The sequence below is a fragment of the Limulus polyphemus genome, unplaced genomic scaffold, assembly GCF_000517525.1.
Source record: "Limulus polyphemus unplaced genomic scaffold, Limulus_polyphemus-2.1.2 Scaffold1281, whole genome shotgun sequence".
NCBI lineage: Eukaryota > Metazoa > Arthropoda > Merostomata > Xiphosura > Limulidae > Limulus > Limulus polyphemus.
The window spans coordinates 135,048-161,963 of record NW_013666891.1 but is presented as its reverse complement, the minus strand read 5'-3'; the positions used below and the strand labels follow the sequence as shown (position 1 = coordinate 161,963).

General features: G+C 32.8%; 1 protein-coding gene across 1 annotated transcript in view; it reads right to left on the bottom strand.

Moving 5' to 3' along the window:
* Positions 1–26,916, bottom strand: part of LOC106462914 (leucine-rich repeat serine/threonine-protein kinase 1-like) — a 257,033-nt gene that overhangs the window by 96,123 nt on the left and 133,994 nt on the right. The window contains exons 8-13 of the mRNA XM_022390319.1: positions 19,310–19,454; positions 15,341–17,026; positions 14,879–15,230; positions 11,334–11,566; positions 10,853–11,151; positions 513–633 (exon numbers count right to left, since the gene is read on the bottom strand). Coding sequence (XP_022246027.1) covers positions 513–633; positions 10,853–11,151; positions 11,334–11,566; positions 14,879–15,230; positions 15,341–17,026; positions 19,310–19,454 — 2,836 coding nt within the window. The remainder of the gene's footprint in view (positions 1–512; positions 634–10,852; positions 11,152–11,333; positions 11,567–14,878; positions 15,231–15,340; positions 17,027–19,309; positions 19,455–26,916) is intronic.

Sequence of the window (26,916 nt, the reverse complement as noted above, 5' to 3'; positions counted from 1 at the left end):
TATGACTTTTGTGAAAGACTTGTAATATCAACTGAAAGATTGCCAAATTTCGTGAAGATATACCAAATATATTGAGAGTTATAAGTATCAAATTTATAAAGACTTTAAATGAGTACAAAAGGTCAGATAATTTGGTCAAATTCACCGATCCCGTGTTGAGAGAGTTAATCTAGTGTTAAGTACAAATAATTTTGCTAGTTAAATATTTTTAGTGTAATATTGAAGGGAACCAACAAAAACAATTTCCAAAGTTAACAGTCTTGTGCTGCAGTAGTAAAAATGAAAATAAGAATGATCAACATTATGTGTTTGACACCTTTTAACTCAGCACTAAGTAGGAACCACATAAAAAAAGATATTTAAATATGTGAATCCCTTTAGTCCAGTGCTAAGTTGAAACCTAGAAAGTACATTTCCAAGTTTAACTTTTTGTTCAATACAAAAAAAAAAAGTCAGGTTTAATAATAAAATATAATACAATATTTATATAGGTGAATTATCACTGAATATACCTCAGGAGGTTTTCTTTTGTATGTTCCAGTTCCTTCTTGTCTAAGCTGTTCTAATAGAGATGTCTTTCCAATTCCTTGAACACCAACAATCATCAGCTTCATACGAGCATATGCCTTGGAACTAAAAAAAATTGGCAAAGATTTGTATTTTAAAACAGTCAAAATTTGCATTAGCTTAATGTTCACAACAACCAATGTCAAAACAAGAGGGAATCCTCAATAACTGCAGCACTTAAAATTCTTTTAGACAGGATTAAAGTAAATTAATCAATGAGACCTTTATTTTTTTTTTTTATATTCAATTTTATTACTCTTCAGGATCTCTACTAGCCTACCCTCAAACTGAAATTCTTTTAGACAGGGTGAGAGTAAATTAATATGAGACCTTGAGCATAGTAAAATACATCAGTCAAAAGGGTTTGATCTCCTGAGTACAAAAATGTAACAAGATCTCAAATCGGTGAAGAAAAGACGAAATTATGAGCTAAAAGTTTGTACAGAATTTAGAAAAAACAAGACAATTGTACATTTCACAAATACATAATTTATTACAACCATGGTTTTGCCAGTAAAGGCATCATCAGGTAGACTGATATGTTTTGTATCAGGGTTTATCTATACGTTTAAGGAAAGAACTGGAAGTGACCATGACATTCACCTAGAGACAAATGGGGTAAGAAGTGGGGAGGAGCTTAAGTTGGTTTGGTCACTTAGAACTTTTTGTGGACTTGTTTTTAGACATCTGTTTATTTCTAAAATTTCCAGACTGTTTAGTTTTTACCTGTTTCACAGATACGTAAAGTTTTGCAGTTTTTTTCTGAATCAATTGGTGTTTAGTTTCAATAAAGTGGGATGCAAAAGTTGAATAACATTTTCCTTAATTTCAAGCTTCTAGAGTGTTCTGTAAGCTCTTGTTTCTATGGGACGTCCTGTTTGACCTATATATACACTATTGTAGTCTTGGCACATTAATTGGTAAACACCACTGTTGCTGTAATTTTCGATTCTGTCTTTGTTTTTCCACAACATTTTTCCTAAGTTGTTTTTACGGTAGAAGGTTGGTCTGTAGATTTATTTGTTCAGCGTGTTATATATTTTGTTAGAAATATCTCATCTTAAACCATTTACTTTTCTTTTTGTTTGGTACAGTGTGTGTGTGTGTGTGTGTATATTGAACTTAAATTTATGGCTTTCAATTTTTAAACAACGTGTTAATTAACTTTGTCATAATAAATGATGTATTCGTGAAACATACAACTGTCTTGTTTGTCTTCAATTTTGTAATTATGGAGTTTCACCAAGTACCAACGGTTTCAAGTATCAATTATGTAAAACAAGCTAGTACAGTAAGATTAACCATCTTATACAAAAGACTGAATGCAAAACAGTGCTTAGCAACTCAACACCTTTGATTCAAAAACAAATATGTGATATGGAATCTCACCCCAAAATACATCTCTCTGAAGACCTAAAAAAGAAAGCCCTGAAATCAGCAAAGAAGACCTGGCTAAAAGAAGTGATCAATAAGTGGTACAGTGTTAGAGGCAAATTAATTGCACACCTTACCCCTTTAGGCTATGTCATCATGTTTGTTGACTCATATTCAAAATTTTATTGAACTACTATTTCATGAATCTATGTTAATATGTTTGGTATCAAACTGTAGATTATAATTCAAATTTTAGTATTATACCTTACTCAATTTGTTAACTTAAAAGTAAATACTAAAAACACAGATAAACATCAATTTTTGAGTGTCATGTGGTATGTTGATTGCAGCACTGGTTCAAATTATATGTTTGTGATGTTAAAATACTAAGTCTATAGTTTTGTATGAGTTAGGAACTAAAATTACCGATATTGCCAAGCTAGAATATAAAATAAGAACATCTTATATTTTCTATTTGCTAATATATTGCTCATGTAATAAATCACAGTGGCACTCCACCCACCTCTTCCATTTTTGGAAATGCTCCTTTATATACACATACTTCTATATATGACATGAATAACCAATCTCAGAATTTCCCCTTAGTGATTTTCTCAGCCTTTCTAACGTACCTAGCACCATTTCTTTCTTTTTTAATCAAGATTTCAATGAGGTATGTTGTTTCTTTAGTCTGCTCAAACTTTCATATCTTTTTAGACCCAAGTACAGCTAAGTTACTAAGCTTGATAAATTATAGTAGAATTCTATAGTATTGATGTAGTAATTTATGATTTTTTAGTTATTCAAATGTATATATAAAACCTACAAAAAATATTTTGTTTCATACCCTCCACATGCAAATTATTTAAAGGCTTAGCGACCTACATCAAGCAGCAACTGAGTACAAAGGTTGTAACTAGAAATGATAATTGTTTGCTTTACTTACCATGCAAAATTTTTAAAAGTTTAGCAACTTATGTCAAGAAGCAAATGAGTACAAAGATCTTAACTAGAAGAGATAATTTGTTGCTTTACTTCCTTACTTACTGTTCTATGTTTTATGAAAAATAAGTTTAAGAACTTATTTCAAAATAGCCATAATCTATATACATACATAATGTATAATAATTGAAATGTGACTGAATTTTATAAAATACTAGTCAACTAAAACACAGCCAAGACAAGTTACTTTGTACAGACCAAGTGTCACCTTTATGTTAGTTGATACGGTAACATGAGTGCACATGAGCTGTATCAATGTAACTTCTCTATTGTTAGCCAGGCATGGGTGAAAGGTCAATATAATAAAAATAATAAATATATATAAATTTATAATGTTATGAGATTTAAGATATTTTGTCTAAACATGCATGTTTTCATGTTATAATTTGTGTTCATTCTAGAATGAAAAAGGCATAATTTAGATTTATTTCCTAATCTTTTAAGGTGGTTGCAAGATCGGTCAAATTTACTGAACTTGTACCGAGATTAATTACTGAAAGTAACAGATAAAATATAAAGTTTTTTCTTAAGAAATGTTTGATAACTATCCAAACATTATAAAAATTTTAGATGTGAAATTTGAACCATTTGTGATGCATAAAAGTATTTTTAGTCTAAAAATGAAAATTACTTTGTATGTTAGATAGGCATGAAAAAACATTTTTTTACAAACCTTAAGACTTAATAAAAAAAATGTATATTTTGTGTATAAAAGTATTATAATGGTTACTGATAATATGTCAAATTTAAAAGTTATAGCACGAAAACTATAACAAGCACAAAATAGTTACGAGGTTGGTACCATGGACCGAGTCTGTGCTGAAAGAGTTATGCCTTCTTTTCTTTCAGGGGTCTTTGCTTCAAATTTTGCCTTTTGGATCCCGCTCTGTGGCGAGTGGTGCCTGACCAGGAATTATTTACATACACAAATAAATCTGCACTGTACGCTATGTCGATTCATGTGCTCTTTCCATGGCTCCACACACTCACCTTCAAATGGGGCGTTTCACAAAATCACTGGATGGTGAATAACCTCATGATATTTGCTTCATAAATAGGCCTGTCCTGGACTGCACCACCCATGGATGGTATGGGTAATGCAAAAGGGGATAGCTGCCCATCTCTGCCATGCCTCGATTGAATAAATAAGTATGGTCTGCTTTTCAAACTAGAGTTTCGTGATCACCCATTGCATTATCTTGGGTGTAGCCTTTCCTCTGAACTCTCCAATGCACTCACCTCCTTTTCTGCCAGTGGAGTATGGGAGTCCTTACCACTTGCCAGTTTGAAGCTACTGGGATGGTTGACCATGGAAGCATCCTGCTGGATGGGTTCCACATAGATGGCTATAACCATTCAGTTCAGAGTAGGGCGGTGGTGTTTTGCTGGTGTAGAAATCATAAAATCCTCCTAATTGAGTGACACATACCACGGAGTGAAACATCTAATTGCATGCGAAATCTTTAGAGTGTCCAGATAGTTATCAAACATTTCTTAAGAAAAACTTTATATTTTGTCCCTTAATTTAAGTGAGGAATCTCTTTACGGGTTCAGTAGATTTGACCGATCTTATAACCACCATAAGAAATTAGGAAATAAATATAAATTATGACTCTTTTATTCTAATGAACACAAATTATAATGCAAAAACACAAATGTTTAGACTAAATAGCTTAATTCTCATAACATTATACATTTATATATATTTGTTATTTTTATTACATACACCTTTCAGTGATGACTAGCTAACAATACAGAAGTTAAAATGATGTGGCACATGTGTACTCATGTAACCATATCCAATAACATACTTAGTAGACTAGTATTTTATAAACTACAGTCACATTTCAATTATTCTACATGATATATGTATATAGATTATTGCCTTTTTCAAATAAGTTATTAAACTTATTTTTCATAAAACATGAAACAGTAAATATAGAAGTAAAGCAAATAATTATTTCTTCTAGTTATGACCTTTGTACTCGGTTGCTGCTTGACGTAGGTTGCTAAGCATTTAAAAATTTTGCATGTAGAGGATATGACACAAAATATATTTTATTAGGTTTTGTATATACATTTGAATAACTAAAAAATCATAAATTACTACATCAATACTACAGAATTCCACTAATATTTATCAAGATTAGTAACTAAGATGTATTTTAGTCTAAAAAAATACGAAATTTAGAGCAGACTAAAGACACACCCTACCTCATTGAAATCTTGGTTCAAAAGATACCTCACTTATTGACATAAATTCATGAAATAGTAGTTCAATAAAATTTTGAATGTGAGTCAATAAAGAGATGACATGGCCTTTCACTCGTGACCCATAATAAAGACTTACCTAGTGTGACAGCTGCCATGAATGAAGTAAAGCCCCACATGGTAGGCAATACCCTAAGGAAGCAAAAACCGTGACTTGATGTAAGTAATGGGAGATGAATGTCTCAGTGTTGGTCCACATGCCCAAGTGCAAAATCTCCTCCAAAGGCTGACAAAAACTAGAAGCAAGGGAAAAGGTGAGGTGTCGGGTTTGATGGGAGGTAACACAGAACAAAGTACATTGGGAAGGGGACAAGGAGGAACAAGCCAACTGAATTAAATGATGAATCAAATTGTTAATGGTAAAGGGAGAAAGATATTGTGAGGAAGAAGGTTGCCATGGGATAAAGATACAGAAACGTGAACCCCTGGAAAAAGCCGTGCGGGCAATATAATAATGAAGTCTATCCAGATCGGGATGAGGTTAGATATGAGAAAGGGAGGAGTTACCCTCACAAGCCACTGAGGTCTTGGGAAGGAAGAAATAATCCGAATAAAGGAGAAGATAAGTTTGGTGGTACAATGTGCGAGTGAAGTTGATTGTGAACAAATCAGACCGACGACCCCGCAGGCCAAGAAGAGAAAAAAAAAATGCTTTAAAGGATAGGTGAAACAAAGAGCATGAGGCAATGGGCTCAAATGGAGGTAAAGTAAGGGAATGAGTACCACATATATTTCCACGTCAAGAAGTATCGGATGCCTAGGAGTCTTATGGATCTGGAAAGAACAGATCAAAATGGCAAGGACAGGGGAAAGAAAGACCCCGCGGTAACGGGAAAAATTGAAAGTATGGAATAGGGCTACCCAATAACCTCATATCTAGGAGTCCAAAGTCCCTTTATAAAAAGACATGTAAAAAACTTGGAGATCCCAGCCTTAGAACAAGAAGTTGGGATACCCCAAGCCAGGGCCCAGGTGTAAAAAACATTCCATTTCCACTAATATACAGCAAGGGATGAAGGACTAATGGAATGAGCTAAATGAGATACCACCTGATGTGAGAAACCAGATCTCTTCGCCAGGGACCAGACAAAAGCCAAGCATAAAAATGGAGGACGTGAAGTGCGAGATGCAGAACTGGCAACTGGGGTTGATGAAGAAGGTCGGGAAATAAAGAAAGAGGGACAGGAGGGAACAACTGTAACTGGAGTAAACAAGGAAACCATGGTTGATCAGTCCAGTAAAGAGCAATCAGAAGGACTTTGCACACAGTGGGATGAAGGAAACTACCCGATAAAGTAATTGCATAGGAGGATAAACATAAAAGAACTTTTTCAACCAATCCTGGCTGAAGGCATCAAGTTTAGTGTAGCGTAGTGCTATATACTGGACAGAAAATTTGAGGACTCAAGCAAAAGAATAAATTATTATTACTCATTATTTAAAATTTGAACACATTGAAGTTTGTGAAAAAACCATAGTAAACAGAATAAAGTGTCAGAATTCTGGTGATTGATGGCGGTGGCAAATGTATCAATATGTGGAATACATCAATGATTGCAAAGCCACTGAAAAGAAGGGGATGAAGGTACCACTCCATCAGGTAAACCTGGCTGAATCAGTAAAGATGATATGCCACAAGATTGAAAGCACCTGGTACGTGACACACTGTCAAATGAATGGGATGATCACTGGACCAAAAGAGAATATCCAATGTTTGAAAACACAGGGATCTCGACCAGGTGCCACCTTGGCGATTGATATGAGTCACCACTGTTGAATTGTCAGAATGGATCATGACCAGATAATCTCTGGAGTGTGAAGAAAGTGATCCACAGCCCGATGAACAGCAAGGAGTTTAAGGATGTTAATATGAAGAGAACATTCCCTGACAGACCAATGACCCAAAGCCTCCTGGTGATTGACCCACACACCCCAGCCCTGAAGGAATGCATGGCCATGGAGGAGGAAGTGGGATAACCAACAATGTAAGAGCCTTGTCCAAACACCATTGGAGATATTCAGAATGTAGGAAGGAAGAATTATAGGAGCATCCAAGGGATCCTGAGCATGGTTCCACTGGTCGTGAAGGACCCATTAAAGGGATTGCATATGAGCCCAGCTGAGGGGTATGAGAGAAGACCACATTCCCAAAAGAACATTACGAGCAGAAAGTGAAGGAGCAGACAGGGCATTCTGAACAGCTAGTTCCATAGAAAAGAGCCAGAGAGGAGAAGGTTGGACCTGACTGAGATGGGTGTTGAAGAAAACACCCAGATGAACGAGGTACTGGGTAGCATGAAGGAAGGACTTCTCCAACTTGATCAACCATCCTAAGCGAGCAGGTTCAAGAAGGAGCTGATGAGTATGACAGGCCAACACCTGTTCAGAATGATCGAGAATAAACTAGTAGCCCATGTAAAAGTGAAAGAGCAGCCCCAGGGCATGAAAATGTAGATCGAAGATTCACCCCACCCAACAAAAAGCTCACAACACCAAAGCCAGCCAGAAGGTTAGGGCATGAAATTGGTACCCCACCCCACAATGGACAAACTGAAGATAAGGATGAGAATGCTCTGATATGGGAATAGGGAGATGAGCACTGGAGACATTCATCTTGGTCATCCAAAGACCTGGAGAAAAAGCCCACCAAAGAGTAAGGTAGGATTCCATGGTGAGGTGTGGGGTGTGAACATATCGATTGAGATGGGACAGGTTAATGACAGGCCTCCAGTTTCCTCTTTATGGGAAATACAAAGTGACAAGAGTAAAACCCCTACGAACCGCATGGAGTAGGTTTGATAGCCTGTTTTGTGAAGAGGTCTTGCACTTCCTTGGATAGATGCTGGGGTGACAAAGAATCCTGAGGAGGAGGAAAGGAAACAGGCAAGTGGGACAAGGAAGGAAAGGTAAAAAAAGGTATGATGAATCCTTCTGACAAAACTTGGTGAACCCAAACATCAAAATTGAAAGGGATCTACCGATAAACGAAGGTCGCTAAACGAGCTCCCATCAGGTAGTCACTGGAACCATTGTTGGTTTTCCATACATGAAAAACAACAAACAGTCGCACCACTGGAAGGAGGAACAGGCAAGGGCTGGTAAGGGGAGGGTTGGGAGACAGTAATCAGTGCCACGCTTGGCTCCGACTGGGACAAATGGGCCACCAGATTAGACAGGATGGGTTGTTGTTGGACTGATGCCATCTTTGACTCCAGACTCCAGGATTTTTTCAAACATGAAACATGTCAAAAACAGGACCATATACAAGTCCCGAGAGTGAGGCATACTAAAACTGTCACCTAACTGGGAGGTGAAATGCTCAATGTGAACCCGAACATCAGGTTATGGGGGAAAACTAAAAAAGGTTGGGAGGAATAATCATGTAATTAGGAAGGATGTGCATCATAAGAAGTAGAAACAATAGACAAAACATCACATAAAATCTGAGAAAGCTAATGAGGGCTGAACAGAATCCTCAGGTATGGTTTGGGAAGGCACAGCAAACTCCAAAGGGGGAAACAAACGATCCAAATACTCAACAGTCTGACCAGGCTCAGGAGGAAGAGTGGCAACAGCATGAAACAAAGGTTGTCCCATATAATGCTTAATCTTTCTGTGAATAAAGGCCAACAAATCCTCCCATGGGTCGCCCACATTTGTGGTGTGAAGTATGGCATCAGACAAATGAGGTGTACCTAAAGTGGTAATGTTAACTTTGGAATTCATGTTTGATACCAAATACACAAACAAAAAGTTCTTTAAATAAATAAAATAAATTAAATAAAACCACTTCAAGAAGTAATGATCAAAAATGATCTGAACTCAAGCACAAAACGGGAAAAGCTAATGTTGTGAATGGAGGGAAGTATCATATTGCAATTGTTTCCTTTGATGTTCATAGTCTATTCACCAACATACCCGTTAGTGAATGTAAACAAATTGTTAATGATGTAATGGATTTAAAAAAGTAAACCCTGTTCAAGCCCAGGATTTAAAGACAATAATAAACACCTGCTTAAATCAGAACTACTTCAAATTTAATGACCAATTACATAAATAGAATGACGGGTTAGCTATGCCCCCTCCCCTTTCCTTTGCTTGCAGAAGTTTTCATGGATAATTTAGAAAATAAATTGTTTAGTGATGAAAATAATACAAAACATGTTAAATATTGGTATAGATATGTTTATGATATGATTTGTCTCTGGAAAGGATCCAAACGTCAACCCAACAATTTTGTAATTTTTCTAAATTCACATAACAAATTTTTATTAAATTTACTATGAAATTTGGTGAGAATGGAAACATTAATTTTTTGGACTTAAATACTGACATAAGTAACGGCATACGTTCCTTCAAAATCTTCTGAAAACCGACTTATAATGACACCATCATACATGCTTCTCCAAGGCATTCAATATCTCACAAACTTGCCTCGTTCCATAGTTTGTTACACAGACTTATCACTGTACCCTTGTCATCTGAAAATTATGAAACTGAATTAAGTTCTATCAAAGAAATTGCTGTTAACAACAGTTATACAACAAAGTTAATTAACACATTGTTGTTTAAATAATTGCAAGTCATAGGTTTAAAATCAATATACCCACGTAATGTACTAAAAAAGAAAAAGAAATGATTTAAGATGAGCTACATTGGAAAACCTTCTAACAAAATATATAACACGCTGAACAAGTGACTCTACAGACCAGCCTTCTACCGTAAAAACAACCTAGGAAAAATGTTGTGCAACAACAAAGACAGACTTGAAAAGTACAACAGTGATGTTTACCAATTAACGTGTCAAGACTGCAATAATGTATACAGATCAAACAGGATGTCCCATAGAAACAAGAATTAAAGAACATTCTAGAAGCTGGAATTTAAGGAAAATGGATTTAACATTTGCATCCCACTTTATTGAAACTAAACACTAATTTGATTCAGTAAAAAAAACTGTAAAACAAGTCCAGAAAAAGTTCTAAGTGAACAAATCAACTTAAGCTCCTCCCCACTTGTCTCTAGGTGAATGTCAAGGTCACTTCTGGTTCTTTCTTTAAACATATATATAAACCCTGCTACAAAACATTTCAGTCTATACCTGATGACACCTTTACTGGTGAAACTATGGGTGTAATAAATGATGTATTTGTGAAATGTACAATTGCCTTGTTTTCCTCAATTCTGTAATTATGGAGTTTCACCAAGTACCAACAGTTAAAAGTATCAATTAGATAAAAGTTTGTACTTAAGAAAAAACTCAGAGTTATTCTATGAGTCGCTATGTCATGGCTTAAAAGACACAAAACAGAAATATAAACTTTATGATACATAAATTCATGTTAACTGCAATCAGTGTACTCAAAATAAGCTTCAATTTTAATATTAAATTTGAAGTGAATGTTTTTTGTAATAAAAATCATAATTGATTAAATCAACAGATACTACAAGTCATGCAATGCATAAGAAATGAAAAATTCATGTTAATAAATATACCAATAGCAAAACATTCAGGGCATCACTAGTTCAGGTACTTTAATAGGTTATTTTTGTCTGAACTTTGATTCATAAAAGGTGTTAAAAACGAGGTATAAAACTTTCATGGGTCGTGGGCCACATGTTCTACAATAAAACTTACTCTTCTAATATAGATTTCAGGTATCCAATGATATCCATTGTCTTATACTTCTTACTTTCTATCATACTCTTCAGAGGATCATTCAGGTTACAGTCTCGAGTATTCAAATTCCACAGTTTGCTCAAGAGTCCCATCTCTGGTGGCAACTTACAGATAGCCATGTTGCCACTGATATTTAGCACTGACAAATTAGTCAGTTCACTAATCATTACAGGAATTTCTTGTATATGATTGTTTCCCACATCCAACATTGACAGGTTGGGAAAGAGCACTCTGCTTCTTACAGGACCCTGAGAATCCTTGAATGAAAAATAGATGTACAACAGCTTGCAAAAATTAATGACCACAATCACAAATGAAAAAATGACAAAAAGTACCTTTCAATATTATAATATTTTATAAAACAAGTCTGCTCCATAACCATTATATAATATGGCACATATTACAAGTCTTTTTTATCAGAGATTTACCAGAAACTTACTCTACTTGAAATTGACATGGTATCAAATGAATCCTGAGATCTACTTTCCTCTTCTTCAAAACATCCTTCATCCTCAGCTGTCAACAACAGTCTAGTTAGTTGATTGTCAGCAAGGATTAGTGTTCTGAGGTTGTCTAAACGGTTGTGACGATGATGAATGCAGGAGATTGATGATGTACCAGAGATCTGGCTTCCCAGGTTGGAACTCCGTAGTCTGTTCATTTCTCTTCTTGCTTCAGATATAAAGGAAATCATAAATTATGCAAACAATATCTGTAACACACATAAATCAGAAAAAAAAGGATTTGTAGACTCAAAACTGGAAATCATTTACCCAGTTTTTTTCTCAATCAAGTTAAAAAAAGCATTATATGCCCAAGAGAAATTTCTACATCATCATCTACTTCTTAAGCCTCATTTCTCTTAGCAGGAAAATGCCCATATTCCCAGGCTTAACAGGAATGTACACATTGCATTTAAAAAAAACCTAAATACTATACATCAATTGATTAATTACTTTAGTTAAAAATTATAAAAGCAATCAGTTTATGAACTTTATTATAGTTTCATACATAACATTAGTAACTTTCTGTAAGTTATAAAGAATCAACATAAATCTATACCATTTACATTATGATGTTTTAAATAAAATTCATTCACAGAACGTAAAAATTAGATTTAAAAATAATGTGTTATTATAATACTAATGGCTACTGGAAAAACATTAAAAAACATCCTTACATGTGTCTTCTGTATATATATATATATATATATATATATATTAAACACTGAAAAGTCAAATTACAAATATTGACTATGTATTAGTGGGCTAAGTATTAGGTGCAACATAGCAAGTACTGTTATATTTATATTAAGTACTTAGGGAAGGAATAAATAGCATATCTTTAAAAATTTTGAGTTGGCTGTTCAGTTTCTTCACCTCAAAAGCAATTCACACTTATGATAAATTATAACTTACTCATAAAATTGATGGAACATTTTTCCTTATCTGTACATTAATCTGAGGTCATGTTAAGGTTTTCAGAAATGTGTGGGTGAATGCATGGCTAACCAAAAATTGTGTACACATCTTCTAGTTGGTGGTGACAAACAAGGCATAACAACTGTGATAATATGCCACTCACTCATTCTAATTCAGACAGCCTGTTCATAGTTCTGACTAGGTTATGGCTAGTCTTGACAATACACTGTGGTCATCATATATGCAGTGATTCCATTGTGTGAAGTATAAGATCCTGATATTATGTCCAAGCAAAACATCATGTATCAATATTTTATGTACAGGCAGAATTTTATGCATAATATACACACAATTCTGCATTAACTCAACTTTTACTTGATGGATTTAAAACATTTATTTCATAGTAGTAAGTTACTTAAACAGCTCTTGCAATGTCAATTTCTTCTCACTATTCTTTGACACATTCACTGCCACAGTAGTATTAATACTTCCTACCCTAGTGCCATTCAAGATGTGCCGAGAATCAGTCAGTGTCCCAAACTCATATACTACAAGAGAAATTTGGCTCTGAAAGATAACTGTCTGTGACTCATCAGTGTGTCATGTGGTCCATAACTAAAAGTCAGTTGTGACTCACCAGCACAGCACAAGGCAGCAAACATGTTAATACCTTAGTGGTACTGTTGGTTTAACGTCCATACACTATGCATGCACTGTTCAATAGTTATTTCTGCTAATTCTTCATACTAAGCCTGACAAGAGGCAAGTGATAACATTGCAAAAATGGAATAAATTACGTGCTACTTTCACCAATTCATTGTGTTTGGGTATAATTATAATTTAAAAAGTTGTGAGATATTAACTAAATTCATCATTGCACTATCAAATATAAAATATTTTATTCACATCTCTCTCTCTTTCATTTATACTTGTATTACCTATCACAATATTCACACTATTTTCTTTAAGCCACACCCTTGGTAACCATTTTACTTTGTTAAGAATGAATTAAATAGTTAATTTATAAACATGGTTTTGCTATGCCTTGCCCATATCTGCATTGGAAAAAATTTATTTAAATTATATTACATAACTAGTTTGAACAAATAAAGGGTAAAAATATAAAATATTAATGAACTGATAAAGAGTAAAACAGATTATAATAATTTCTAATAAAAAAAACATAAACATTATTGCTCAATCTGCTGTAGGAACCTTTATTCATAATACTTAACATTAATACGAAAGTACTAGTGAACTTAACTTGCCATTTTAGCATTTTGTATAAAATATTCCTATATACATAAACTAACAGTTCTATGATGTTAAAATTTTATCACTGTAGAAAAGGCTTAAAGCATTCTTTTTTATAATCTAGAATGGACATCTAACATTAAGGATATTTTATGGCTAAATATCATAATCTCAAACCTGCTGATTTGCTGTTTGACCATACAAGCAATATAACTATTTTATTACTTGTATGAAAATTTCACACTTGGCTCTACACCTACTATTTTATAAGCACATTATAATCTACGATTAGAAGCTTTGCTGTTCTTATAATAATTCTAAATTGTGTTTATTTATGTCAACCTTTTTCAACTCCTCCAGCAATTTCTGACAAAATTAATTGAAATCTTGATGTAAGCACTTGAACCCTACACAATAAACGAATAAAAAAAAGCAACATAGTTAGTAAGGGGGCCCCCCCCCAAATGTGAAATAAAGGTTGTTGTTTGTTTGTTTGGTTTGGGGGGGGGAAGTAATTCTGAATAAACCAATTTACTTGAAAATTATTAATAACATGTATGGAACCCCCCCCCCCCCCCAAAACAATATTCCAAATTCAGATTTTGGACATTTTGAAACTGAAGCCGCTACAGCCCCTCCAGACCAGATCAATAGATTTTCATAAAAACTGGCATGGATGTGTAAAGGATCATTAAAGTTAAGTATTTACAATTATAAATTCAAAAGAGAGTTCTCACTATTGACTTTACAGATTTACATGAAAATTGACAGAAATATGAATATGGTCATTTTAAACAATTACAGAAATTTTTCAGTAGTAATCTACACTTGGAGATCAAGGAGATTTTAAGGACTCTCAAGATTGGTTGCAAGACCTTAATTTAAAATTAATAAAAACATGTAAATAGTCGTTCAAAACAAAATGTCCAATATTTGTTGCTTTGTTCCTGTTTCCTGTAAATTTTTGCATATAATTTACCAGTGAAAAGGTTTACTGTTAAAATTTTTCACTGTAAACACGTATGATATTCCATTATTTTACAGTATAATAATTTTTTCTCTAAAACATGTAATACTAATAGCTAAATTTTCTTACTTAACTTATTATTTATTACTTTATTACTTAACTCCTTAGTTACAGATAACTTTTTATATTCAAGAAAGAATACAAAACACTAAATGGCAAATAAGACTAAATATCAACATCTTGATAAGTTGTTGAATCATTTTCATGCATACATTAATGTTGTTACATAAGAATAGTGCATCTACAAACCAAGATGATTATTAGTCAAAAACTAAAACATACTAGATCCTTGAACTGGAGATGGTGCTGACGGTGTTCTACTAGGAGATTCATTTTCTGAAAGGTTATAGCATACTACTTCATCATGTGTCCCCTCATTCTGTACTGTTTTTAGAGTAGGCCAGAACTGGATCATGTTATGGGAAAGATCTAGATGTTTCAAATTAGCTGGGTAGTTTTTCACTGGTCCCATTTCCTTCAAACAATTGTAACTCAGACTTAGTCGGGCCAAATTGGGAGCAAAGCAGGCAAGAACAGGAGGAATAGCTTCAAATGCATTATGAGCTAGATTTAAAGATGACAGTTGACAGTGTTGATCTTTATCAAGTTTACTATCCAAAGGAACATCAACTACCTAGAATAATTTCAAGAAAAATATATGTCAATAAGAAACAATTGTTATAGTTTGTTAAAAAAGTAGTAAAAAGTAAAAAACTGTAAAATCTAACAGAATAAAGAACAAACCTCTACAGAATGACTCCAAATGTTATGATGAAGCAACTCTTCATGATTTATGGACATCTGAGAGTTTCCTCGACTAGTTACAGGAGGAGTAGACTTTGAACTAGAACTCTCAGGTTTTAATACAGTTGGTATAGTTTCCTGCATGATTAGTTCTGAATTGGTGTGTTGAGGACTTGACTCAGATGATGAAGTAAACTGGTCATCCAATCTCTCTTTATAAACAGCAGCATCAGACTGGTATGAAGGAAAACATGGGAGGCTCTTCAGCAAATTCAAAGATAAATTTAGCTCTCTAAGTTTGGGTGAGCTCCACACCTTAAAGTGTAACATCTGGAGTTTGTTATTAGACAGATCTAAAATAATCAAGGAAGGCAACTGAAATATACTCTCAGGGACATTATCTAGCCTGTTTTCTTGAAGGTGAATCTCCTCTAGGACTGAACAAGTCCAGGTAGCTGGAAGTTTGTATTTGGAAGGCAATTTCAGTGAGGATTTATTGGGTGAAACTGATCCACTCTGGCTTTTAACCTCAATATCAGGCAATTTCTCCAGTTTGTTCTGAGATGCATTTAGCACCTTGAGGGAAGGCATTTGAAAAATACAAGCAGGCAACTCTGTCAGTTCATTATTTGATATGTCAAGCCTTGTAATTGCAGAAAGAGCCATAGAATGATTATGTGGAGACAATTTAAGTTTAATGTTTAGAGATACACTAGCATCAATAATCCATTGTTCTTTCACAAACTGTAAGCAGCGCTGACTGTGCCAATTGATCATGACAGGGATTGTAGGAAACATGGAACTAAAGGTGACACCACCCATCAACCCACCTACTAGCTGGGTGGAAGGAGTGATGTCTAAAATCTTCTTGTTAATTTTGTACTCAGGGTCTTGGTGAGCTTTCAGTGTCAGGAGTTTTGATATTATTTTTTCATCTTCCTCTTTAGAAGCTACTTTCAGAGCACTGCAGTCATCATCACGAGCCCCATATCTGACAAGAAGATCCACCATTGTTAAGTCTCTGTTTTTACATGCTTCCACAAGAGTTGATGAGCCTGAAAATACATAATTTTCATCCTGAGCATGGTTTAAATCTTCTTCAGATAAAGCAATTCTCAGATTTGGATTAGCTCCATTTTGGAGCAACAAAGAAGCAATTTTACAGTGTTTGTGCTTAACAGAGACATGTAGTGCTGTTTCTGTGTTGTTAGCACAGTACAGGTCAAGATCTAATGGGGAAATATTTAATTCTGTAGGTTGCACAGGATCATCTTGATTGTTTCTAAGACTTAGTTTGGCTAGGATGTTTTGTAATCCACCACCGAGTTTACTTGGACTAGCCTTTAAATCAGGTTTTTCTTCACTTCTATTTTGTGAATCAATGATATTTTGTTTCAAAATTTTTTTACCTCGAACTCTAAACTTTATTAGAGTATCGACAAGTCTCAGATTTCCAACATAACAAGATAAATACAACACTGTTTGTTCTGCTACATCCTTGGCATTAATATCAAAAGGAAGATCATACTCCCAAGTTCCACTTTTATCCATAAACTTCTGCATAACATACGATGGATAAGGGAACTTCAAAAGAAGCTCAAGAACATGACAATGGCCATTGATTGCAGCAGCATGGGTAGGTAACCAACGTTCTACTGTTGGAACTTGCACCAATTCAGGGAATTTCTAAAAGAAACAAAATATACATTCAGTTTCCAAGTAAATGCTGAAAATCAACTTGTAACATAACTTAAATTCAAGTTTAATTTTCATGTTTCATTGTCAATCACCAATTTTTAAATACTTACAAAAACTGTAAATTTTAGAATCCTTTGGTATCTATGGTATAAACTAAATAATTTACCAAATTGAATAAATATATAGAAAGAGCAAACCTATAAAAGTAAAAGTTTTAGTTACACTTCAATAAACACCTGAAAAATAATTTGACCCATATAAGAAAATAATAAGAGCATTAAAACAAACTAGCAGTAGCATAAACTTCAAAAATGAAAGCAGCTGCTAATTTACACTTTAGATTTTGTGCTTAATGAATAAATTAGGAGGCTAACCTGAGTTTAATATACATACAAAAATTATGTTAGTTTCTGATGATTCTACTTAACCAAACATAATTCTTATATAATTATTAATAGATTCCATGTTTGTTTAAACTTGGCTAAAGTTCTAATTCATCAATTTTATATAATAGCTAGCACATCTGATTATTTTCCTTAGGAGTAAAAATGTTTCTAAATAGAAATAGTTTTCCAAATAATATAACATCACATATAATTATTTCATTAAGATTGATAATCTTAAATAATATTTCATGTTCCAAAACAAATAATATTTATTATATGACCATAAACAGGCAAAATATATTAAATGTACAAAAAAATCCATCATGCTAGCTCTTTCATAAAACCTTTCCATAAATTGATTAAAAAGTAATGTAACAATCCTGCAAATGTAATACAAAAACTGTTAGTTTAGAATCCTTTGATATCTATAGTATTAACTAGATAATTTACCAAATTTAATAAATATACAGAAAGCACAAACCTATAAAAGTTTTAGTTTTATGACTCATAACGTCATACTTAAGAATATCCTATACATCCTATATGTAATTATAAGGTTCATAAGTTCAACCATCATATGATTTAAGATACGCAGGAAGGAAAATGCAAATTTAGTGATGAATAAAAAACTGAGTATGTGTGATTACACACTTTTCAAATTTGACAGTGACATACATTATATTCAAAATTCTTGCTAGAAGACATGATGAGAAAAGTTCATGTATAAAAAAAGACATTATTGTTATCGAAATAAAAATCAGAACTTAAAAAAGATGGACTGAGCAACTAAATTATAAGAAATAAAATAAAGGAGTATGATCTGAATTCAGAGCCTATTTTGATTAAATTCCAGGAAAACCACAAAATTAACAAATGCTATAATATTTTTCTAGATATTGACATATACTCAGGTTTATTATACTCAGCACTTGAGTGGGTTTCATTAGGTTACCTCACATACATTCAAAAGCTCTCTTAAGTTTTACATGAATTCACATAAGAACTAATAACTTGAATGGGACTTTTTACTGGAGGCAGAGGCACAAATTACATTCAAATGAAATCAAAGACTCTGTCATGTATAATTTGTACATATCACATATACATATTCAAAATCTGATTGAGACTCATCTAGGAACATTTATAACCTCTACAACTTTTTTTATCCAAAACCATAATGTAAAAACGTGAAGAAAAAATTTTTGTTAACAAGATTATTTTGGCACCACCATCTTTCCAGGCTCAAATGCTTCCCACCCTAAGTTTAGGTAGTTGCTAAAAAGTAGTTCCATTAATTACAAGTATTTGTGGATGATGTATTTTCTTTATTTAATAAACAAGCTCACGTTTTCTTTCCCAATGTAATTCCAATTATTTTCAAAACTTACATTCTATCTGAACACACCACATACAGACAGACAGAGCCTAATCAGTTTTTATATGGGAATGTTACATAAGTTTGGAAAATGATTAAAGTTTTCAAAATTTTCCCAAGAAAGCAAGTTTGTTTCATGTTCTATTTAAACACACTACATAAAATCTTGGAACAAGCAGATCTTATACTGAAACACTGCATGAACTGTCTGGGGGCTCTCAAATTTTATCTAAAAGCACTATGTGAACTAGGTGTGAAAGTGTTTGTTTTAATAATGAGACTTCACATTAGCTAATGTGAGAATTTCATGTTTTAATATCACTTCATGAAGAAATTGATATGAAGCATATTATAATTTTGGAGAAAAAAAATTACTTCAAACAACAGCAAACCCACAGTGACATTTATTTATTTAATATAATCTAAACATCTACTAATTAATTATAATGAAAATAAATACTTTTCAATCATATATACACATCTATGATTATAAACAAAAAGACAGGCTACCTTTAGAAGAATTTCAGCAATGTTTTTCCTACCATAATAGCAGGATATATAAAGAGGTGAGTACTTTGTAACTGGATGGATTCGACCATCAGCCCCATGATCTAGCAACAAACTAACAATCTCCTTCTGGCCATCCTCACAAGCCCTGTAAAACATTACAACAATAAAACATTAGCACTAAACTTGAGACTCTCTTTCAGTGTTAAGTTGCAACTATTTTGGAAATAACAAATAACTGATAAATTCCTTGTAAAATATTGAGCACAGCCGAGCAGCAAACTTACCTTATATGCTGAATATCTTTATGATAATTCTTGCTAATATTCAAATTATGAAATTCTTTTAATTTTGACAAAGTGTTGGAAAACATTAATATGCATTTATTATAATTTATTGACACATTATCAATAAAAGTCAAAACAGCAAATTCTGATCAACATAATCTGTGTCTCAACCTCAGAAACACTCACTTAGCAGTCTCATTTACATGAAGTAAATTATAATTACTATTGAGAAAAGAATGTTCATAATTTCATAAATTCTACCTATGACGATATACCATCTTACTATTAAATACATTTTTAGTTCAAAAATTTTATTCACTGGTTCATCATGTACATTCAATCACTTATTTATTGTGGTGAACTGCAGCTCATCAGCTTTAATTGCATGTTTCATAAGTAGAGAGAACAAAATCAAAATAAAAGTGTTATTTATAAATGCAAACTAAGCAAGCTTTGAGATTCATTTTACTCATGTTCAAAATATGAAAAAAATGCTGGAGATAATAATATGGTTTCATAGTAAAACAAATTAGAAAAAAATTATAATATGAAACTAGACAAATTATAATGTATAGGAGCTAAAAATTAATACTTTTACGAGATCTTGAAATTTCTTCTTTGTTTAGTTTAGCTTTCCAATTTGAAGTGTTTTTTGACAAGGTAATATTTTTAGGAAAGAAACTACACAGATAAATTGTTACTGCCAAACAAAACACATGCTACTACAAACTTCTCTGTTGGATAACACGTATCAGTAAAATTTCAATACACAGAGTGGTATGATGTGTGTATGTGATCTCACTTACTGGTCAGAAGTTTGGCACTTTTTCATGAAATGTTTACTCTGCTAATTGAATACAAATATGATTAAGTGACTGATAATGGAGTCCAGATTACGTTGGGAGTAAAGATTAACTAAATTTGATAATTTGTGTAGTCCTCCAGTGTTGAGTTATAACCCCCAATTAACTCTAGAAGTACAAAGTTTGTTGATTTGACCAACCTTAGAGTTCCAAAACTATATTTACTATAAATCTGACTTTAATAAGTGTGTCTTTAGAAAATATGGCAAATTTCTTATACAAAACCAAGTCTGCTAATAGGTTTTTAATAAAGTATTTCTACTAAAGAACTATCTGTAAATTTCTGAAGCATTTACTGAGTCAGTCTAACTTAAAGGTGATTTTCATGTTAAGAATAAAAAAAAGAAGATTTATATCAGTTTATAGTTTTTATATTTCATTTGCATAACTTCTAAAACCTACATGAGTAACACAAAAAAAATGTTTTTGTTTATTTGTTTGTTGTTAAGCACAAAGCTATCTGTGCTGTGCCAAACATGGGTACTGAAACCAGAATTTTATCATTATAATTCTCTGGAATTACCCAAAAAATGTTTTGGTAAAAACTATATATTTTAACTTATTTTCTTTACCCTAAATGTAACTGTAGTGAAACCATCAATGTATAGTAAATCAAAAAGTTGAAGACATATATAAAATAAAATGAATAATACCATTTTTTTTCTTCAGTAACTGCAGTACTAATCAGAATTACCAAAAAATTGTTTTGGTAAAAACTATATATTTTATCTTATTTTCTTTACCCTAAATATAACTGTAGTGAAACCATCAATGTATAGTAAATCGAAAAGTTGAAGATATATATATAAAATAAAATGAATAATACCATTTTTTTTGTGCAGTAACAGCAGTACTAATCAGAAAGTTACAAGTTACTTATCTTAACAGTTTTAATTGCTAATGTTTTTCCCATCTCTTTTATGTTTTATTTCTATATTTGTACCTATTGGAGTAGTAATCCTTGCATCAAAAGCAGTGAAGCACAGCAGGAATCCATTAACTAATCCCATAAAGCTAACATAAACAGCACATGATCGGAGTGTCATGCTTCATGCTGTGACTGAGCTACTGATATTTTAGATGTTCTATCTTAATGAAGTTCTCTTAGGCTATAATAAGAATTTTACAATTTTTAGATATTGGTTACATTTATTAACCCTCATGAGCACACCTGGGGTCCATATGGACCCCCAACGATTTTCTCAGTTATGTATCTTTTTACATAATCATTAAAAATTTATAGCAATTTGTGTAATTGTCAAGCATAAACCATGGATCAATATGATACTATTGCTTTTGAAACATGCATGTGAAATACGTAGCTATAACCTAATATTTATCTGGGGGTCCAAGCATCCATATTATCATTGACTATCACTATGCATGCAGTTCACCCTACAGCATACAAAACAAATTTCTAAATGTTTATTTCACTATATATTTAACTGATGTAGAAGATAACTCGTCAGAGTAGTACAGTATCATCTCATCTGTTTGCTTATAAAATAAATGAGGTAAGCATGTATGCGCATCTCATTCCTCAACATGTGTTCCCTGTGACAACTGCTTATAATGCCTTATTTTACAGAAAGCTTGTTTGGTAATTGTTGTAAATAATCTGTTTATCGGATTTTCAATCCATAGCCCACTATAAGGATACATGTGTGTTAGGGGTCTGGTTGGACCCAAGGTTACTTACAATGTACACTTTGTTTTTTTTTAGTTGAATTTTGCAGTATTGTGAAAATCTCATCATACAATTGTGGATAAAAACTTGAACACAAGAGTATAATAAAAGTTTGACATTTTTTGATACACTGTTTATATAAGGAATGGTTTAATACTACTTATTTGTATACTGGGGAACAATGCAATTTCTTGATTTACCAACATATTTTCTCTAGAATACATATATTTTATGTTGTTCACATTGCATTCTAACCCTAATACAAGTTGTAATGCAATTGCTTTTTGGAATTTCAATCCAAAGCTTACTATAATTGTAATTTTGTGCAGGGATCCAGTTGGACTCCAGGTATTCCACAATGTCACTTTCCAAAGGTGTGCTGACGAGGGTTAAAAGTAGATAACAATACATAAAAAACATACATAATAAACAGGGATTTGTAGTACTCACTGCATAATTGAATCATTTGCACTCAAGTATAAATCTTCTCTAAGTCTAATTGAGTCTCACAAATTTGGGTGTCAGAAAAGAAATAAAATGTAGCTTTCAAATATGAATTTTAGGATACAAAAACAGATCATTTACACAGACAGAATATTTCACAACTACTATTATTTAGCTGCATTACAGCATAAGCTATAAATAGATTAGATGAATTATGTTATAAAAATAAATAAATAAATGAGAAGTACAGTCTATCATTCAATTTGCCACTGAGTTATAATGGTTTTGGTGAATTCCAACCCTCATCAGTAACCTAGACAAGATCAAACTGAAAGAATAAGACTAGGCTTCATATAGTGGTGGATTGGATATTACACATATGGTGTTTGGAAATGTTTTTTAATCACACAGTAATTCTAAATTTATATACAAGGTTAATGAATATGCAGCACTGATTGATTTATTGTTGTGAATTATTCAGCCAGACACTTTCTTTAAAATATTACAAAATAAAGTAAAATAAATTGGGTTTCACATTTAGAAATGTTGTAAACTAATATTGTAATTTAGACAAACACCACAATGATTGTTCTATAGACTCATATATGCTTGGCCCTGTCTTCCTATCATGCCCTCCAAAAATAAGGTTATATTCATTCCAAGGGATGATAGACAGACTTGTACAAGTTATTATGAGTTGAAAATTTATCCCTCTTCAATTCGATTTCTTGAAATGATTGTTGATGAGGTAATTTAATTATTGCAGAGTATCACTCTAAGACCCTTGTCTGAATTTAAAGTATAGAATTTCACTGATCTTGCTCCCTTTTTGTCCTGTGTGGACATGCAACATTCCTTTTCTTGTCTTTCTTTAGTAAAGATATGTTTTTGGAAACTTTCTCCACCCTAACAGCTTGATCCAGCCTTACTATGAATCAGAAGCCAGTTAGATGAGCAAAGATACATTAACACTTCCTGTGTACAATTAAAAAGTTTTGTCATTTATATACTTGTATATTTGTACTTAGCTCTCTCACTATGAGCTTGGTGGATTTGACCAAGCTCATGACACCAAAGTAATCATACGTTTCCACTCTATCACTTTTAATACACTTTATGAACTTTAATGAAATTTGGCATGCTTTCAGTAATGAAGTCTTTTGTACACAAAAAATCAGATTAAAAATACTTTTCTTCACTTGAAAATTGTCATATTTCATTGGTGTGATTTCTAAAACTTTCTATGTAAATACAAAGTTTTTTTTTCTCAGTAAAACTATGTTTTATCTGCTAGTTTTCTACCCTAACTCTATACCTATTTGGTCAATTTGACCAATCTTATAACCAACACAAAACAAAATGAAATAAATCTCAAATAACCATTTTTTCTTTCTGGAATGACTGCAAATTATAACATAAAACACCAGTTGTTTATCCTAAATAGCTTGAAACTCTTAACATTATATATCTGTTTATATTTATTTTATTGTTTATTGCCCTTTGAACCATGTCTAACTAATATTCCCACCACACAAGTCGTAACTCACTCAGTGAATGTGCAGCTTACATAACATATTGAATTATATAATGAACAACGTGCTTACGAGCAAACCTCATGAATAATTTTTTTTCATTACCTTACATAATCTAACCTAAGTTTCTAATTTTTACATTTTAGTTACTTTTATAACAATATATGTGAAAAACAAGAAATATAGTACTTACTTGGTTCCTCTTCTTTTGCTCTCAACTGGTGATAAAATTTAAGCCAACTTTTTTATATTAATGGTACTATTACACAAAACAATTTTTATTTAATTAAATAACGCATCTGAAACACAGAATAATAACACCCACAAAAACCGAACATCCTATAACTATCATAACTTTTCTTGCTTTCTAACTATGTGATAAAATCCCTTAAAAACTCAGGTAAGCCTGTCAATGTGAATTCCACGAGAAAAAAACTTCAAACTGGAGGTGAAATAAATAATTCTCTGTACAGAAAACAACATAATATAATACATCATTTGATAGATTAAAACTTTGGCTTTCTGTTGGTTATAAATAATATAGTATAAAACATCTGACAGAACTACTGGCAATTTCTGAAAGACAGGATGTGACAGGTGGGCATGGCATGTGGGTCTCATTTTCAAGTTTAGTTTCATAAATAAATAAATAAAGTTGAAGGCTATAAAAATTAAGAGCTTAACACTAAAATAATATTAGAATTTGATTCATTAACAAAATTTTGATACCAACTTCATTCATATACAATGACTGGGGATGTTACTCCTAAAACAAGATAACTTCATTCTTCATTTCATTGAGTCTTTTTAAGACATTTCCTTTTGATAACCACTGAACTTTACAGTGTAACAGGAGATGCTCGTGTTCACTTACTAATTATTTGCACAAAGCAGTAAAGATTCTGGAAATCAATGAATGAGATTTTCAATAGTTTATGAATTTAACACATTCTTGCATAGTTGAATTCAAAAGTAAGGGCATTTTCTTCACAGCTAACACCTCTCTGTGAATGCCACAATGCACCCATTCACAGTCTGGTGCCACTGCTCAGATTGTCTGGAAAACTCCTGCATGGAAACCTGCCATTGAGCGAGCACCATCAGTACTCAATTCAACACATTTTTTTCCATTGAATATCACTCTGAATTTTAAAATTATTGATTAACTTAAAAATTTTGTCAGCCATTGTTCTTGTTGGAAGTGGTTTACAGAACAATAAATCTTCATGAATTATGTCCTTATAATCACATCTTACAAAGCACATCAAATTGGCATTATCTGCTATGTCTGTTCTTTCATCCACTTGTAATGAAAAAAACTGACTACAGTGAACTTGACGTATAAGAGTTTATTCAATATTTTGCACCATATCCACAATTCTACACTTCACTGTATTATTGGATAGGGACAGTAAATTCAATTGATTTTCTTGCTTTTTATAAACATGAGATATAATTATTTTTATTGCAGGAAGTATTAACACTTCACCAATAGTAGTTTGATAACTTGTCTCAGCTATTAATTTTGAAATTTCATATGAGGCCATAACCAAGTCTTCAATGGATGATCTCGTGGAAAAAGTGTGTGAAATTATTTGTTTGGAAAAACTATTTAATTTTTTTTATTTATGAAAACATTTATTGGCTTACTCGAGTATTCTGGATGTCTGGTATCTAAGTGGTGTTTCCATTTCGATTGTTTCATGCTCTCATTTGATAATGTTGAACAACAAAGAACACATAGTGGCAAGTCATTATTGCTACCACCACTTATAAAACCATACTTCAAATATTCATCACAATACTGTCGAGTCCAAGAGGTCTTTGTTTTCTTTTCTTTGATATCAAGCTGCACCTCACTTAAACGTTTATAATTAGGCCTATTATTTTCACTAACTTCAGTTTCACTAGAACTAGGCTGCATTTGTGCATCACATGAGGTTTTCTTATTGATGCATGTTTCTTCAGCCATCTATCCATATTGGAGAGGGGTTTTCTTAAAAATGAACAACTTAAAAATTTTTTAGCTAGTACAAACTAAGTCACAAACAATTCTCTCTCTTCTCAAAACCAACTGCTGCTTCTAGCACCAGCCACTGGCAACTTGTCTGCTGCCACCTGGTACTACCAGACTTCAGACTCAGGTCTCGCATGCCTGTCAATTTCGATTAACAGAGTAAGCAAATTTAACACATTTGGAATAAAATTCCTAAAACTTTGATATCAAAGAATCAGTTAACTTGAATGCACAAATGGTTGTTTTATGCGAGATAAAATCCCTTCTTTACCTTATCTGCAGCAGGCAGATGTGTCTAGCTAACATGTTGTTTAACTTTACAGCATTTCACAAGAATCTCACGGTTATCAACACCATAAAACTTACTTTTAGGCTCTCTAAATTGCACTAAGTGAGAACACCTTAATTCCTGAGGGACTGAAGGTATAAAGTCAGCCATTAACTTGTGAATTCAGCAGTTTCGTAGCCGCAAGTACAAACTTTCACTTTTCCTTCCTGTTATATTAGTGTTACGTCTCTGTTCGTTACATAATTTTCCGTAAATTCGTTCCGACGAAACTTTAGCAAAACAAGTCCTTTCTTAAATAAAACTGGTATATTCTTTCCGAATACAAATTTACCGATACACTTAATTTCAACAGTCACTCTATAACAAGTGTTAGAATGTCTCACGTGCTCGTGCTCAACAATACTCAAATACATACTCTCTGACTGCAGTTCAATTACTCATTACCTACACACATTCTCCCGTCACGTTGTGACCATCTTATATATACCAGA